The 18797-nt window shown below is 40.6% G+C and overlaps 1 protein-coding gene and 1 long non-coding RNA gene across 2 annotated transcripts; one reads left to right on the top strand and one right to left on the bottom strand.

The window, feature by feature from the left end:
- Positions 1-3137: 3137 nt before the first annotated feature.
- Positions 3138-11283, bottom strand: LOC140741186 (insulin-like growth factor-binding protein 5). The gene is made up of 4 exons (XM_073071067.1): positions 10904-11283; positions 9223-9425; positions 5857-5976; positions 3138-4716 (listed from the first exon to the last, which is right to left on the bottom strand). The coding sequence occupies exons 1-4, from the start codon at positions 11232-11234 to the stop codon at positions 4579-4581; spliced, it is 792 nt and encodes a 263-aa protein (XP_072927168.1). The 5' UTR covers positions 11235-11283; the 3' UTR covers positions 3138-4578.
- On the top strand, positions 9849-12564 carry LOC140741187 (uncharacterized). The gene is made up of 3 exons (XR_012102023.1): positions 9849-10040; positions 12205-12257; positions 12360-12564. It is a non-coding gene; the product is annotated as an uncharacterized lncRNA (long non-coding RNA).
- The last annotated feature ends 6233 nt before the right edge of the window (positions 12565-18797 follow it).

Genomic DNA, 18797 nt, shown 5'->3' on the forward strand with positions numbered 1-18797 from the left:
GTACAGTTGATGTTTCGGGCTGAGACCCTTCATCAGGACTGGAGAAAAAATGCTGAGGAGTCTGGCCTGAAACGTCGACTGTACTCGTTTTCATAGTTGCTACCTGGCCTGCTGAGTCCCTCCAGCATTCTGTGTGTGTTATTCAGCCCACCAAATCCATTCTGACTATCGACTACCCCTTTGCAGTAATCCTACATGAATCCCATTCTCTCTCCACATTCTGTCAACACCCTGCAGACTCTGCCACTCACCCACACACTAGAGGCAATTTACAGCAGCCTAGTAACCTACCACCTCCAAGAGGACTGCAACTTTGTCATGGTTTGGAGGCTTGTGTGCCTCAATGACCTGGAGAGCTATGTTGGCTGGAGTCAGGGCTTTATGCTTTGGCTCTTGGTAGGGTCACCCATGCCAAATGGGTCAAAGGGTAGAGGCTAGACTAAGGGTGGTTCACCATTCCTCCAGGTTCGGAGGTTCAGCTCAGGACTAACAACCCTGACTGGTCGAAAGAAAATTGTTACGGAAACAGCAATGAAGAATCCTTCTACATCTGAGTGCAACGGTATATGGCCATGGACAAAGATGGAGAACATTCATTGCTGCCCTAAATGCCAGCAGTATAGCAGGCAGTAACCAACCATTAACCTACCAACCTACACCTCTTAGGAATGTCAGAGGAAACCGGGAAAAACCCACAGTCATAGGGAGAATGTAAAGAATCCACACAGACAGGATTAAATCTGGGTTGCTGCAACTGTGTTGCCCCCATCTTGGCACAGTTGGGCCATTTTCCCTCCTCCTGTCCAGTCTCAATCATTCCATCATTCTTCCTTTGGTGCAGCCTCAGTTAAAACTGCTCCACTCCTTTCCCTGTCTTCTGCATCTTCCCACCCCCCCCCCCCCCCAGTCCCCCACACACACGCACTCCTCTGCAATGTGTTATTCATTACTCCAGGTGGCCCAGTGGAAAATGCAATCTGTTTCACATCATGTGTGGGTTGCAGCTCGTCTGAACAACAGTACCCAAAATTCTTTAATATTTCAACTGCCAAGCTTTCTTCAGAATGGAATGCGTTTGGAAATCTGCAAAATTCTGAAAAACATCTACAGTTGCATTTCAGGTCAGGAGCAAGGGCAATTGATCAGTTGTAAAGGGTTTAATCATTACCTTTACAACAGGCATTGCTTCATTTAGCATGACCCTGAAGCTGACTGCAGCATAATTTAAAAAATACATATATTGAGGCACTTCAGACATGTGGAGACTAGAGAAGATAAGGTTTGGTATCCCAATAGCTGAGAAAATTCAAGGTGCATATTAGCAGAGGGGTTCAAACACAGAGGTTTAATGGCGTTTATGGGATAAATACCTGATTTTTAGGTCAGTAATTACAGATTTAAGAGGCAAATAAGAGAATTTCTTTTCTACTATGGAGTGCAATGTCCGGAAGGATGGTAGAAACAGATTCAATGGCAATGTTTAGTGAGTGGGAATAAGTACTTTAAGAGGGGTGAGAATCAGAACTGTAGAGAAAGTGAGGCAATTCATAAAATGCTAGAGGAACTTACCAGGACAAGAAACATCTATGGCAGGGGTTACCAACCTGGGGTCCACAGACCCCTCAATTAATGGTAGAGGTCCATGGCATAAAAAAGGTCAACTTTTTCCCTTTCCCTTCCTGTCCATCACCTCCTTCCCTTTCTCTCATGGTCCACTCTCCTTTCCTATCAGATTCCTTTTCCAGCTATTACCTCCCAGTTTCTCACTTCATCCCCCTTCCTTCACCCATCTTCCCTCTCACCTGGCTTCATCCATTATCTGCCAACTTGTCCCCCCCAACACCTTCTTGCCCCTTTGTTTCCAGTCCTGAAGATGAAGTTTTGGCCTGTTTATTCTCCTTCGTAGATGTTGCCTGACCTGCTGAGCTCCTCCAGAATTTTTGTGTTGCTCCGGATTTCCAGACATCTGAAGAATTGCTTGCGTTTTTTAAGAAAGTGAGACAATACTATTAGTTCAAAGGGGATTGAAGATTGATAGCAAGATGCCATTTCCTCAGCTCAAGTGTCTAGAAATAGGGAGGGGTATGGTCTCAGGATAAGGGGTTCACTGTTTTAGACTAAGATAAGGGGAAAATAAAAATCACTCCACAAGAATCTTCAGAATTTTCAATTTCAAAGGGACCTTGTAAAATCAAGCATACACAAAGATGGAAGATTTGTCACATTTATATCATAGTGAAATGCACCGCTTGCACCAAGTAAAATCAGCAAGGATGTGCTGGGAGCTGCCTGCAAGTGTTACTATGCTTCCAGCAGCAACACAACATGCCCACAACGCACTAACTCCAAATGTACATCTTTGGAATGTGGGAGGAAACCCATGTAGTCACATACAAACTGCTTGCAGACTGCTGTGGGAATTGAACCCCAACCTTACGCTGGCTCTGTAAACGAGTCATGCTAAGTTTGGGGTTTTCTTACACTGAGAAACCGCAGATGCTGGAATCTGGGGGAAGCCAGCAGGTCAAGCAGTATCTGAGGGCAGTGTGGGAGAAAGAATTGTCAATGTTTTGGGTCAAAACCCTGCATCAGGCAAAAGCAGAAAGTGCCAGTATAAAGGGGGGGGGGTGTAGTGAAGGATGATCTCTGCTCCTATCTCACTACCCGCTCTCCTCTTCATACAGGCCATCTCCCCACTCAGTCCTGATGCAGGGCTTTGACCCAAATTCCTTCACTCTCCCCAAATGCTGCTCAATCCGCAGTTCCCCCAGCAGATTGTTTGACGTTGGAGATTATGCACCTCAGGTACACAAGGCAGAGCATCAGCCATAATTTCATTGAATAGTCACTCAGAGGAGTCAGCCAGCTCTATACAACAGAGTAAATGGCTTTTCTGTGCGTTGCATCATTCAGTGAAACAGAAGGTGTACTCCAATGAGGATGCTTTCACCCGTTCCCCCACCCCCTTGTATGAAAAGCATGGAATTCTGCTGCCAATTTCTGTCATGCAATACTCTCCCTTGATCAGTTTTGGATGAGTCCCATGTTCTTTTTCACACTGACTGGCTAACTATCATCAAGTGTTACATAGCTACTTATCCCAGATGCATTGTAGATGAGGAACATGACATACTGACCAAATTGTTGAAAGATTTTATTAAATAAAACGCAAAAGCATTCCCAATTTCAAAGCAACCACCAATTTATCACAAAGAAGCATTTATTGATCTTAGACATACTACATTTCAAAATACTACTTCATTACTTCTGTTCGTGGACTTTAAATATTTAGGTGCATCATATTCCCAGTAAAAAAAAATACATAGTGTTTATCAAGTTCTGTAAAGTGATATAAAATTGCATGGGCTGTATGCAGAGAAACACATCGAGGACAGTACATTCACAAGAAGCATCCTGAAACTTAACAGGGAGGTTTTAAACTGAATGTTAAACAAATTTCAAAATATTAAGCTTGGAGGAAAGCAGGACAGTAACCTTTATTGTTTAAAAAAAAGCATTGCTGCACAGTGCTGATGGAAGAGCAATAAAACAATTGTCTGACTCAAAGATAGCCACCTTTAAATATAGTCAGTGCTTATTCTTCTGGATACCAATTGTGTAAGGTTTAATAATAAAACTAAACAGAGGTGAAACAGATCTGTTTATTCAAAGGCTTTCTTTTGTATCATCCTGAATGCCTTAAAATGACATTAACAAAAAAAGTTTCTGATTATCCTGCTCCAAAGGCTAATTCAAACCATGTATTAGTAGACGGGAACACCTACCCAGATGCCACACAGTACTGTGTTCAATTAGTTTAGGCCTCTGCATTCCTGGTTCAGTAATGTTACTGCTACGCCACTTCATCTATTAAACTATTTTTCCTCTCCTGAAAGTATTCACCTATGCTGGGATGTGGTGCCATCTCATATGACTACTGCTGTATGCAAGAAGTTGAATAGAGAGAGTTGTTAAGCTTTGCATCACCATTGAACGGAGCAACAAATGTGCACTTTCTCCAGCAGGGGCCAATGGATGGGAACCAATACTGCACTGACCTAGTTTGTGTCTTTCAGTGCTAGTTCAGCTAGTGCTTTCACTCACTGTGTTACCAGGAGAAGCTCTCTACTATATTCTGGGTGTTCTGTGAAATGGCAATTTCAGATTTAACTTTAGTGTTTTAACAGAAACAACTTCACCAGGAGGACTTCCTGTAGCTCCAGCTCAAGACTGGTGCTGGGATGAAGAAATGATCAAGCTATGGGGCATAGAAACCATGCCAGTGGATTATATTACTGGCAGGGACTTGGCGCTGAAATAATCTGGCTAAAGAATTTGGCCCCATGTTCGGAACAACCAGGAATTAGAATTAAAGTCAGATTTCAGAAGACTCTCAGAGCAGTTGTTGCATGTTTTCTAATCTTTAAACTAAACTACTTCCATCAGACGTGACTCCAAGAAAGCTTGCAAACCTTTTTTGGAGTTGACCTACAGATACTGAGCAAGATTGATTGGAGAGATCTCATTTCTAATTTAATCTTCTCTTCGGAAACTTCAGGCAGTACCGCCCTGCACAAACTAATATCCAACTTCTTCAGAAGATGCAGTTTGTGAACAGGACACAGACCTTTTCCTGCTTGGTAGCCCAGGAATTGAGTGACCATATCTATCCACACACCAGCAATGGCCACGCTTTCTGCCTTTTGATGGTTTACACTACAAAACATTAAAAACATGGCATTAAATCAAAATATACACTTATCTGCACAATCTTTCATTCCCCAAATAACCCAGAAAAAAATTCATAACCAATAAGTACTCTTGAAGTGTAGTCAATGTTCCAGTCAATATGTACACCAAAATATGTATTTGGAGGAAAAATAGAAAGTTATCCCCTTTGTCCCTTAACACAGTAATTTTGCAAAGAATCCCTTTTTAGCATTGATGGTGGAATAAATTTTAGACAGGACAAGGGGGGGTAACTTTCTATTTTTCCTCCAAATAGTCAAATGGGAGCTTTTAATGGGAACCTGAAATATTAATATCTCTTATGAAAGATGGCTAGGCAAATTTAGTTGTGGCTTTGTCTAAACAGAGGTACAATTGTAGCAGTCCCTGCCCGATCCCATCTCAATGTTTTCTCTTCCCTACTTTAGGAATAAGAATAATTGTACCCCTGACGTAACAACAGACATCTTATCCTATATCCCAGGCCTGGACTCTGTAGTAACAATAGCAAAAAAAATTTAATAATTTTATTAAAAAGAGCAACAGAAACATTTAAATATTAGTCAGAAAATGCAGACTTCTGTATTAACTTAGAGATATACAGTGTAAAACAGGCCGTTTCACCCCACCGAGTCGTGCTACCCAGTAACCCACCAATTTAACCCTAGCCTAATCACAGGACAATTTATAATGAACAATTAACCTACTAATCAGTACACCTTTGGACTGTGAGAGGAAACCAGAGCACCTAGAGGAAACCTACACACACACACATGGGAAGAACGTACAAATTTTCCTACACCCCGAACTGTAATGGTGTCACACTAACTGCTACGCGATAGTGATGCCCTAAATTTCTCATCCAATTCTAACTGACACAGTTATACAAAGCTGAGGGTTCTGCTTTTGGTCAGCAAGTTAACTGATCATACCCAAGAAGGCAGGGGCCACAATGAGTCTGAAGGGGAATGGAAAACAGAGTCAAGATGTCGGACTGTTTAAAACAAAATAGTTGCTGTCCTTTTCTTCTTTTCTTTCATAGCGCTCGTCTTTGGAAATGACTATTGCTTTAGCAGGCACATAATCACAAATGGCAGAAGCATTTACTACTTTGGGTTCAATGTTTACCTGTCTGTTTCGGTAGTAGCCTCTCTTATCACAGTTTGGGATGTAGATGTCTTCTGGGCTGCGGAAAAATTCCGGCTTCAGATCCTGCAGAATCAACTCCATTTCCCTCCGACATGGGCCCTAAGAACAGATCAATGATCAGACAACAATCAGCAAGGCAAGTTGAAAGGGCTATCTGGAACTCTTAGTGGTACCACTGAAGTCCCTCCTGGCTCCAAAATCCTATGTCAAACAAATAACCATAATATCCCAAATATTCAGAGAAAATTGGTACGATTTCTTTTTTAAAAGAAAAAAATATTACTCTTCAGACTTAATTTTTTCTTGATTAGCTTTAAAAATGCCTGTTCATGAATGTCTCAAGTGCAACACCCTAAAACAATACCTTCTCTTCACTCAGAAGTCTGTAAGAAACAGGCACAAATTCACCATTTTTCTGCAAACTAGCACTGACTCTCAATGCCTTTCACATGGTAGCTTCAGAAACTGGTTAAGTATTGCTTGTCATTACAAGTACCTGGGATAGCAACCTGGGAACTAATCCTAGGTTCCACCACTCAACCTCACTCATTGAAAATAGTGGCAACAAATACATTGAGCAAAAGCAAGTGTGAGACACAAACTTGAACTACTTTTAAAAGGTTAATGAAATGTTTAGACCACTTGTTTAAAAGCTTCTGAACCAATTTAAATACTATTTATGACAGAATTCAGGACTAATTAAATCTGCTTGTTAGGAATTGCTTTCTGGGAAAAGAGAAAATTCCAGTTTATGACATTTATTTTTGGACAGCATAGACTTTGAGGGAAGGATAGAAGGGGTGCTGGTTTGTGAATCTACATTTAATTGCTTAAGACTTACTTCATTCAGACTCATCACAATGTAGGCAGGATCAGAGGGTCATATCCATAAACCTCTCCTTCCCAAATCTGGTTGTTAAATGTTTCAGATTCCATATCATTGCAATTATTATGGAAACCAAAACAAATTAGAGCAACATTGGAGACTACCACTTCATTGTATGAGCATATCCCACCAAATTCAGCCAGCCTTGTATATAGGGTCAATAATCCAACCTGGGTAATCTACCGATGACAACATGCATTACCAGAGTAGGGCAGGATCTCAGAGTCAAGGTTACAATCGATTCAGGCCATGATCTCATTGAATAGTGGAGCAGGCTTGAAGGGCCAAATGGTCTACTCCTGTTCCTAGATTATATGCAAATAGAGAAGGGCAAGGAGATTTGCAATCAAGGATGAGAATTTATAAATTGAGGCATAGCTTCATTCACAGGCAGTTATGCCAGAGAACACAGCTAAATGGGATTTGGTGTGCATTCAGCAGCAGGCAGAGTATGGATGAGCTCAAGTTTTTGAAGAGTAGATTGAGGCAAGTCAATCAGGAGCAAGTTGGAATAGTCAAGATGGATGAGGGTTTTTGTAGTAGACGAGCTACGGCAGAGCAGATCAAAGGTGAAAATTAAGCAGCTCTTAATGATGCCATGAAAATGTGCTCCAAAGCACACTTCAGCCTCACTACACCTCTGTATCTGGTGTTTTCTGTAGAAGCTTTTCTGAAATCACCAGCTATGACTACAAGTGTATTCCCGATTCCCAATACGCTAATGTCCATTGTACATATACCAGGGCTGACCCCAAAGCACATGCAAGATCTACAGAACCAGAAAGGAGGGAACTGTTCCATTTTACTCTGTGTGGGCTGATAAACATGGAGACTCAATTCTCAAGGTTGCGTGAATCCAGGAGTTAATTATTTCAGCTGAAGTAACTCTTTCACCAAATTGATTACAACTTGCTGTCGACTCGCTCATTTCTGAAGAGACTTAAACTCAGAACAGCTTTTAAACCAGAATTTATATTTGAAACTAAGATCAATACATGAAATACAAATGCCCATTAAATTGAGAAGCACACTCATATAATGGATCTATTTTTCACAGAAACTTCAGTCAGAACGTATGTAATACTGCAGCCACAAATATTGTCATTAGTAAAAGGCTTTTCTACCAGGTTGCAGCGATCTATATAGAAAAGCTGAATCAGTCCTCAGAATTTCAGATTATGGAGTATGTTCTCTTTATGGATTATTTTGCAAGAGATTTAATATTATGCTCAGATTTACTAGTGCATTGATAGAGAAAGTTAAATAAAGATCAATAAATCAAACTTTACTTAACTCATCTAGAGAAGAGCTTCAGGCTACAGAACCATGCTAAGTCTGGTGATTTCCTCTTCTGCAACATTACCAGATTCTGTCCCTACCTCAACCCATCCGCTGCTGAAACTCATCCACACCTTTGTTACCTCTAGACTTGGCTATTCCAATGCACCCTAGGCATGTCTTCCTCATTCTGATGAAGGATTTTCAATGTCAAATATTGATTGTTTCTTCTTAAAAAAAAAGCTGCATTTTCAGTTTTATTCTTTATTCCAGTCTCCATAACGCTAAAATGATACAAGAGTCCATACCATCATCTAGTGTTGTTCAAGTAACGCTGCACTTTGAAAACTTTCACCCTCTATTTCAAATATCTCATGCTCTTACTTTGCCTTATCACCCTCCTGTGTATCTCTAACTTTGGTCACCCATCTCCACCACCTCTCCCCCCAAATCACCCCAATTTCATTGTTTGAACATCACCAGTCATCTGCTGCCAAGGACTTAAAGGTCAGGGGGTTCCCCTTACTACACCTCCCCAGCTCTTTCCACTTTTCATGAGCTCCTTAAAAAATCTGCCTTTCACTGATCTTTTGGTCCCTTACCCCAATTTCTTACAAAGCACACTGCTTTCTTTGAAACTATCCGGTGAAGCACCTTGAATCATTTTCAGAAGTTGAAGGGCAGTAAACAAGAACAGACTGTTGTTAAGTACTTTGAGAGATTTTAATGGTCCTGCAAAGAAATAAATGGCATTTTGAAGTGATAGCTGATAGGACCTACTTCTGTGAATTTACATGCTTCTAGTATTGCTTGGTCTTATACGATCAAACAGTCAGAATCAGTCCAACGTACAGTCAAATGCAGAGTAAAATACCTCAGATGCAGGAATTATGAAATAAAAACACTTTTATAGATAAATTACCTTTTCTCAATTTTGTATAATGCATTTGCTGCTCATGGTACATTGAAGAAACCAGACACAAATTGGGCAAATGGTTTATGGAGCACTTCTATTACGCCTGCAAGTGAGACCAAGTTTTCAAATGCTGGTCATTAATACTCATTTCTTATTTGTACTTCAAATTCTCTGATATAGGAATCCTAATTTCTGTGTAGCAACCCTTAAAACATGTAATTGAATTTGTTGTGGTGCTTTGTGTTCACCGGAACCTGCTACTTACATATTCAGAATCTGGCAGAAGTGTAGTTATCGGAGTAGGCTTTGAAGGGTTCGTCACAGTGTGCACAGTTCCCAATGCTGAATAGCGATTTCCACGATGAGGTTTCAGTTTCAAGTGGTGGCTAGGACCTTCAAGCGACTTTCCATGGTTTTTGCCATCTTGTCTCTTTCCTAAGGAGTATTTTTCATCAGCCTCCAGGTTTCCTATAGGGATACAAATGTGAACAGCCTAGTCAAATAGCGAGCCCAGAAACATGCAAAGAAATTTTAAATTTTCTAAAGAAAGAATAAAAGCACAGTTGTCTCACAAAGCCCATAACTACATATTTCTATGCAGACAAGGAATTTAGCAAATTACTGCAACAAACTCCAGCTTCCGCATTACTTATGGGAGATCACAGTTTTGATAAAACCACAATTGGATAAGCATCTTAGATAAAGAAAAACTCTCCTTCGATTTCATTAGAAGCTCTTGTATGTAACGCACAAACCACTTTAGTTTACTTCTGAGCAATGATCACATGCTACTTCAGGCAAGTATTAGTGGAAGTGCAGAGAGTGAAGACAAAAAACTGTTGCAGTAACAGTTCTTGTCAACAGGGGGATCTCACTAGATGTGGTCTTATGGATTCATTACGTATTTGTGGAGTCAACTTTTGTTCTTACAGAGGTGTATGTCAGCCATAGCTCAGAAGTAGCTCCCTCACCTCTGAACAAGATCGGCATAAGTTCAACTCCCACTTTAAGGAAACTTATAATATCAACAGTCCCAGCACAGTGCAGAAGGAGTACTACACTGCTGGAGATGCTGTCTTTCAGGTAAGATGTCAAATTAAGGCCCCATTTCTCTCAAAGGAATGGTGCAATTTCAGAAGCAAGCTGGGAATCTTTGTCCTCGTTTCCATACATTTATCTTTCAATCAATGACATTTATGGGATCTTTCTTACACATACTACATTTTTTAAATAACTAAACTCGCTTCATTGGGGATAGAACAATCAATTTGTGGTTTGGGACAACGTTCCAGTACGCAGAAATTGCTCATTGGGCATGCAACATTTAGATTGTTGCACTCTCTATCCTCGGGAAATTTTAATTTTGGTTTACCGAACATACTCAAACTTTTGCAAGATTATAATTTTTGTTTGTTTTGCAGACTGATTCTTTTCTTTGCTCCTTGTGAACAATTTGCAAGTTGAAAAAATCCAAAGCCCATTTTTTCCAAGTTCCCCCCCCCAAAAAAAAAATATCCTTTAGAAGTCAGCGACGCTCCACGTACCTCACTCAGTGTCAGGATATTCAGCCGCTATAGGGACATCGCGTTCTTCTTACCTACCGAAATGCAATTTCCTAATGCGAATCCGCTGTCCCTAGACTACAATCCACTCCCTACGACTTTATTCAACACACAAATCTCAAATATTTAGAATCTATTTTGCACACAAGCCATTTAAAAAAAAAATCTCGCCCACTGATCCCAGAGTATTTCAAACAGCAGATGTTTTATGGTTTGGCTCCATACAGTTCGCATTTACATTGCCTAATTTAGTTACACCACTTAGAACTTGGAATTATAATTCCTAAAATTATATCAAGATAAATTATATCAGTTTAGATTGCTTGTTAAACCAATCTCAGATGCAACCCCTTTGTTCTATCTGCACGATCGTTTCCCACTCACCAGTGTGCTGAACCAGATTCTTACGCTTCGACCTGCGGCATATGCCCCGACCTTGCAGCAGCGCCTGAAGCGGCGCCCTCTCCCCGCCGCGGGGCATACACTTCAGGCCAGACGCGCAACTCTCGGTGTACACACCGCACGCCGCTCCCTCCGCCAGCGCGCATGTCAGGCAGCAGCCGCAGCCGGACTCTCTCACCAGCTCGCAGCCCCTGGGGGGGTGGCAGGAGGACATCTCCTCCTCACTGCATGGGGCACACTCTATCATTGCAGCGAGCGCACGGAGCTGGCTGGAAAAACCCAGCCAGGCGAGCAGTACGCAGATCCCGAGCATTGTTTGCAGCAGCTTGATCGCTCCACGACATTGCTCAGTCTGCTATTCCCCCCTTTTTAAATAGGCAGGGAAGGGCATGCCCCAGAATCTGAATAGGTAAGAAATTATTTAAATCACACAAGGAGGGGGGACGAATTATGTACGTGACAGGGCGCCAGCTCCCTGCCCGCATGGATTGTGAATGGGATGGTCTAACAGTCAAGTGCACACAAAAAGTTTACTGTATTCTCATGAACTTTTCATATTTTGCTTTAGCCAATTTCGATTTCTAACTTACATTGCTGTTTTTGTAACTACTTTTTAAATAAAGATATTTTATTCATAAGTATTTTATCAGTACCCTTCATTCTTTTGTAGATAAGATTTTGCATGGATTAATGTTTTCGAATATGAGAATACCCTCTAGATAAGTACTTTCACATATGCGTTTAGGTGTTTTTCAGAGTGTAGTATTTATTTATTCCAGCTATTTTACTATTTAGGCGTGTAGGTATTTCTTCGTTGACTATTTCTTTGGATTGGCAAAGAAATAGCCTGTTTTTTTTATTTCTATGATTATTTTAAAGTATGTTTTTGATATTTTCAATGTGTTTATTTCTTGTATTTACTATTTCTTGCACAGTTATATTTTGAAATATCTGTTTCTTGAAAATATTTATTTTGAATGTAAGTACTTTAGGTGCATATTTTGCAGATAAGTATTTTCATCCGAATTATTTCTTTTTAAGTATTTTGTATAGGTATTATTTAGCAAATTAAAAAAATATGCAATGTTGGAATTGCTGGCATAGCTTCATACTCTTGAGATGGCGATGAGCCTCTTTTTTAAAAAAGTCCCTGTGGTGAAAGTACTCCCACAATGCTATTAGATAGGATGTTTCAGGATTTTGACTCTTCAGGGATGATGAAATAACTATTATTTGTTCAAGTCAAAAGGTGGTAATATTTCCTTCTGTCCTCGTCCTTCAAGGTTGAAGAGGTCATTGGTTTCAAAGGTACTGTCGGAGAAGCCTCCTGTAGATGGTACGTACTGCGGCTACAGTGTGTCGGCAATGAGTAGACTGAATGTTTAAAGCAATAGATTGGGTATAAATTGAGCTGATTGCTTTGTTTGTACTTTTTTAGGTGTTGGCAGAGTTGAATTCACCTGGGCCCGTGGAGCGTAATCCTGATGCAAATTAAAGCTAGTGGAAAGATTCTGATGAATTAGGATGGAAGTTGCTTCCTTCAAAATAAAGTAGCACACTTACTTTTTTAGTATGTACTTAAAGCAGAGCAATGATATTTGTATCTTTAAATAACACAAATAAAAGTGTTTCGCAGATGCTAATTTTCTATGCCTTGAATATTTCATATTCTAATAGTGACAAAAAAAGTCAGAGTCTTGCTGGTTCTCAGAGGAATCCCATTTACCACCACCCTACCTACTCCCTCTCACAACCCCATCAACTCCTGCCACAATTACCCCATCACCGACCTACATTAGAAACAATTTACAGTTGCCAATTTACTTTCCAACAAGCACAACTTCGGAATGTCAAGAGAAACCAGAGCCTAGGGGAGACCCTCCAAGTTACAGAGAATAACTCCACATGGAGAGCACCAGAAATGGGGGGGGGGGGGGGGGAATTGGCTTGCTGGAACTGTAAGGAAGAAGCACTATCTACTATGCCACCCTAATAACAGGCATGTTACTATCACAATTGTTAATTGGAGTCCTCTGCTTTCAGTCATAATTCCATTTGTTTCCTTTTTCCACAGCCACAGGTTGAACCAGACCAATCACAATCTTGGAATCCTACTTGTCTCTGAGCTGAACTTCCAACTCTATCTTCTCTATCCCAAAATCACCCACATCTAATCCTGGTTTGGCACATCAGATGCTGCAACCCTCAATGATGTTTCTTTTATAACCTCTGGAATGGACCATTCTAGTGCTTTGCTGGTTGCCTCCCAATATCTTTTCTTTACCTTCAGGGTCTTCTCTGATGTCCTTTTGTAACTCTGCAATCTCCCACAGTCCTGTAACAACTCTACATTCCTGCAATTCTGACCTTCTGTATATCCTTCAGGGGCTCTAAGTAGGAATCTCTGGAATTCCATTTCAGATTTCTCCACAATCTTTCCTCTTTTAAGAAACTGCTTACCTCTCTTGCCAAGTGCTCTGTCACCTATCTTCATTGTCATATTCTTTGGCTCAGTGTCAACTTTTGCTTTATTTTCAATGAAGTGCTGTCTGACACCACTGCATTAAGGGCACAATATAAATGAAAGACATTGTTGTTCATTCATTCAAAATCAAATTTTGTCTGTTCTTAGCAGGAAAATGATTTTAAAAAATTGTCTATTCCAAGTGTTATGGAGATTTTCCTTCCTTCTAATGCTGCAATTGTCCTGTTCAGCAGGGGTCCAGGAGTGTACTAAGATGTTGCCTCCGACACAATCCTTCAGAGCATTTGTAATTGGGCTCAAGAGGATTCGAGGTTATCTTTAGCTATACATTCTGTTTCCTCTTTGTTGCAGATATGGATTTGTGGTCTAGTATTTTCAATTCCTGCATTCAAATTCCTTCCTCAACTGTTGTCCCATTATTTAACTGGAAATAATAGTGGGAAAACCCAGAAGTTTGCCAGCTTTTTGTGCAAAAGCTATCAGTCCATGTCAAATTTATGCTGCAATTACTACTATACTGCTCCAGAACCAAGTGTGTGCTGGCTCAGGTGAACTTTAGTACAATTGCTTCATTCATTTTTGCCTCTTTTCTCATAAATTTTGCACAGATCGTGTTATTTTCACTACTTATTTCTTTACCAGAAATGTACTGACTTCCTCTATTGCCAGGGCACATCGGCACAAATGTACCAGATGACCTCAGATGGTTAAAGTCCTTGCTGCATTTCCCCTTGATAGGCGATCCAACTCTGCAGACTGTATTTATTCAGTGTGCAGTCCATGTTTGGACAGAGAGCTTCCCATTAGAAAACTAACAGAGCAAGCTAACTGTGATTATCAACCTTAAGAAGTTAACAGTTATCACAGCACTTGAATCAAAGCATATATACACAACTGTTACTTCTCAACACTGCACTGCACATCTGCTAGCTGAAAAGTAAATTTCTGAGAAGCTGGACATGGTATAAAACCACATTTTAGAAATATTTTTGAAGGTTACGCCTCTGCAAATAGCAGACTTTTATATCATAGCCACCAATTCAATTTCTAACATTATACCTTTGATTGCAGGATTGATTTGGCTGTACTACAGTAAAGTACATAACATTTGCTTTAAATCTACATTATTGCAATTCACCCATAGCCCCTTGAACCTTCATTCATGTAAATCATAGTTTATTGCTGCCTTAACTCCATCTACGTGCCTTGCTTTTGTATCTGTTAATAGATTAACCCAACAAAATTCAGCATGTTATTTTCAAACTTTTCAAATGACCCTCAACGCTTGGCTGCAAGTTAAACAGCACGAGGGAGAAAACACTGCTTTCCTACATTGCAACAGTAACTACACTTCACAGACCGTAAATCAATTCAAAATATCCAGATACTGTGAAAAGTGTTGCACAAATGTAGATCAAATCTTTCATTACTCTAGGACATCCCAGCTTTAATTTTAGGGTGACTATCACTTCTTTTATACTTTCCCCAATCAAATAAAGACTACTCAGTGTTTATGCGCCTCCTGTAGAACCTCTGCAAACTATATTAACTTTATTAACAACAGTAAACTGTGCCCTATTTGGCAATTAATTGAAAACTACAGATTAGATCCTAAAAGCGCAAATGTGCTCTCCATTAGGTGGCAGTCTATCCCGTTAATCTGCTACTCAAAAATGTTACTGAAAGATCTTCCTAACAACACTGCTGCTAAAGATCCATTCTCAGGAATTGAATACCACATCACAATGAGACATAGGTCAATGAATGTGATTTTCCCCACATGGAGACATGATGGGAGTGGTGTGACGATATTAGGTTTGGAGTATAGTCCACACCCCACTGCCCCATCAAACACTTCAAGTATATCTAGCCATACCAAGTATAGCATGGCTAGATATAGAGTAAAGCTCCCCCATATTGTTTCATTTTTGACCCCAGGATAGATACTTTATGGTTAGATCATAAAGTAAAGCCATCACCAAAACACTCCTTTAACCTCTTCTAGGGCAGGTATGGAGTAAAGTTCCCTTTACATCATCCAATAAAATACTTCTAGGGCAAATCAGATTATGCTAACGTGTTGCTTCACTCTATTCTCTGACAACAAAGGTTCACAGAGATAGCTTCTTTCTCGGGAGCCACCTTCCAGCGTTGATGTTGATGATGAAATTCACTACCCCTTCAAGATTCCAGTAGACCCTTTAGTTGACTGGAGGAAATGGTGTTTGAAGATCATGATCTCAAACCTTACTCAAAACTCATGGTCTTTTGGGCAGTCTGAAACCTCGACTACCAAGCTGCTGTTTATTGATTTCAGCTCAGTGTTCAACATTATCAATCCCTCAGTACTAATCAACAAGCTCCCAAACCTGGGCCTCTGCAAATGGATCCTTGACTTAAAAGTAAATTTATTATCAAAATATGCATGTCACCATATACAATCCTGAGATTCATTTTCTTGCGAGCATTCACAGTAGAACAAAGAAATACAATAGAATAAATGAAAAACTACACACAAGACTGACAAACAACCAATGTGCAAAAGAAGACAAGCTGTGCAAATACAAAAAATAATAATAATAATATTACATAGATAGGAAATAAATACTGAGAACATGAGTTATAGAATCCTTGAAAGTAAATCCATAGGTTGTGGAATCAGTTCAGAGTTGTGGTGAGTGAAGTTACCCACTCTGGTTCTGGAGCCTGATGCTTGAAAGGTAATAACTGTTCCTGAACCTGTAGTGGTGTGGGACCTAAGGCTCCTGTACATCCTTCCCGATGGCAGCAGCGAGAGGAGAGCGTGGCCTGGATGGTGAGGATCCTTGATGATGGATGCTGCTTTCTTACGGCAGTATTCCTTATAGATGTGCTCAATGGTGAGGAGGATTTTTCTAGTGATGAACTGGGCTGAATCCAGCACCTTTTGTAGACTTTTCCATTCAATGGCATTGGTGTTTCCATACCAGGCTTTGATGCAACCAGTCAATATACTCTCCACTGTGCATCTATAAAAGTTTGTCAAAGTTTTAGTTGACGTGCCAAATCTATGCAAACTTCTAAGAAAGTCAAGGCACTGCCGTGTCTTCTTTGTAATGGCATTTATGTGCTGGTCCCAGGACAGATCCTCTAAAAATGAAAACATCAAGGAATTTAAAGTTGCTGACCCTCTCCACTTCTGATCCTCCAATGAGGATTGGCTTAATGATCTCCGGTTTCCTCCTCCTGTAGTGCATAATTCCTTGGTTTTGCTGACATTGAGTGAGAGGTTGTTGTTATGGCATGGTTCAACCAAATTTCAATCTCACTCCTAAATCTGATTTGTCACCACCTTTGTTTCGGCCAACAGCAGTGGAGTATTCAGCTACTTAAATATGACTTTTAAGCTCTACTTAGCCTCACAATCTTAAGTATGAAGTGAGTAAAGCAGGGGGCTAAGTACACAACATTATGGTGATCCTGTGCTGATGAAGATTGTGACAGAGATATTGTTGCTAATCTGAACTGACTGGGATCTGCAGGTGGGGAAATTGAAGATCCAGTTGCACAAGGAAGTATTGAAGCCAAGGTCTTGATTAGTTTTGAGAGGAGAAGGGTATTGAATGCTGAGCTGTAGTCAATGAAGAGCATCCTGATGTATGCAACTTCACTGTCCAAATGTTCCAGGGTTGAGTGAAGAGCCAATGAAATAGCATCTGCTGTTGACCTGTTGTGATGGTAGGCAAACTGGAGTGGATCCAAGTCACTCCTCAGACAGGAGTTGATGTGTTTCATCACCAACTTCTCAAAGCTTTTCATCACAGTGGATGTAAGTGCTCCTGGATGATAGTCATTGAGGTAGATTATCACATTCTTCTTGGGCACCAGTATGATTGAAGCCTGCCTGAAGCAGTTGGTTACCTCAGACAGTACCATCTGAACCGGATATTTTCCATGGATTCACCCTCTTGAAGGATACCCTCACATCTGCCTCAGAGACTGAAATCACAAAGTCATCGGGGTCTGTGGGAGTTTGTGAAAGTGTCTTCATGTTCTGTCGGTCAAAGTGAGCGTAAAATGCATTGAGCTCATCTGGGAGTGAAATCTTGTGATCACATATGTTGCTTGGTTTTGCGTTGTAGGAAGTGATAGCATTCAAGCCCTGCCACAGATGTCGAACATCCTTCTGTGATTCAAGTTTGGACCAAAATTGCCACTTCGCATGTGAGATAGTTTCCTGGAGATTGTACCTGGACCTCTTGTACTTTCTTTGGTTGCCAGACCTTAACGCCGCTGATCTAGCCCTCAGCAGATTATGTAACTATTGGTTCATCCATGACTTCTTGTTGGGAAAGACAGAATTATTTTGTGGGGGACTCACTCATCCATGAGTACCTTTGTGAAGTCCATAACAACCGTGGTGCATTCATTCAGGTCCTCTGATGAATCCTTGAACATGGCCAGTCCACCGACTCAAAGCAATCTCATAGCCACTCCTTTGCCTCCCATGACCACTTCTTTGTTGTCCTCATCAGGAGACTTCAGTCATTGTGGATTGGAAATAACATCTCTTCGCTGACAATTAATCTAAGCACACCTCAAAGATGCATGTTTAGCCTACTGCTCTATTCTCTCTACACTCATGACTGTGTGGCTAGGCACAGCTCAAATTCCATCTATAAATTGACACAACTATTGTTGGCAGAAATTCAGATGGTGACCAGGAGGTGTACAGGAGTGAGATGGATTGGCTGGTTGAATGGTGTTGCAACAACAACCTTGCACTCAACACCAGTAAGACCAAAGAATTGATAGTGGGCTTCAGAAAGGGGAAGTCGGGGGAACACACGCCAGTTCTTATCAAGGGGTCAGTGGTGGAAAGGGTGAACAGCTTCAAGTTCCTGGGCATCAACGTCTCTGAGAAACTATCCTGGAGTCAACATATTGTATCAATCATAAAGAAGGAACACCAGCAGTTATCCTTCATTAGGAGTTTGAGGAGATGTGGTATGTTTCCAAAGACAAAAGCAAAATTCTATTAATGTACTGTGGAGAACATTCTAAGTGGTTGCAACATGGTATTGAAAAAGGCTGCAGTGGGTTGTAGACTCATCATGGGCACAAGCCTCCCCACCTTTGAGGACATCTTCAAAAGGTGGTGTCTCATAAAGGCTGAATCCATTATTGGGGACCCTCACCAGCCAGGACATGCCCTCTTCTCATTTCTACCATTAGGGAGGAGGTACAGGAGCCTGAAGATATACAGTGAACATTTCAGGAACAGCTTATTCCCTCTGCCATTAGATTTCTGAATGGTCCATGAACCTACAAACACAACCTCCTACTTTGCTCTCTTTTTGCACAATTTACTTATTTTTTATACATTTCTTATTGTAGCTTATAGTAATTTTA

Source organism: Hemitrygon akajei, chromosome 18, assembly GCF_048418815.1.
Source record: "Hemitrygon akajei chromosome 18, sHemAka1.3, whole genome shotgun sequence".
Classification (NCBI taxonomy): domain Eukaryota; kingdom Metazoa; phylum Chordata; class Chondrichthyes; order Myliobatiformes; family Dasyatidae; genus Hemitrygon; species Hemitrygon akajei.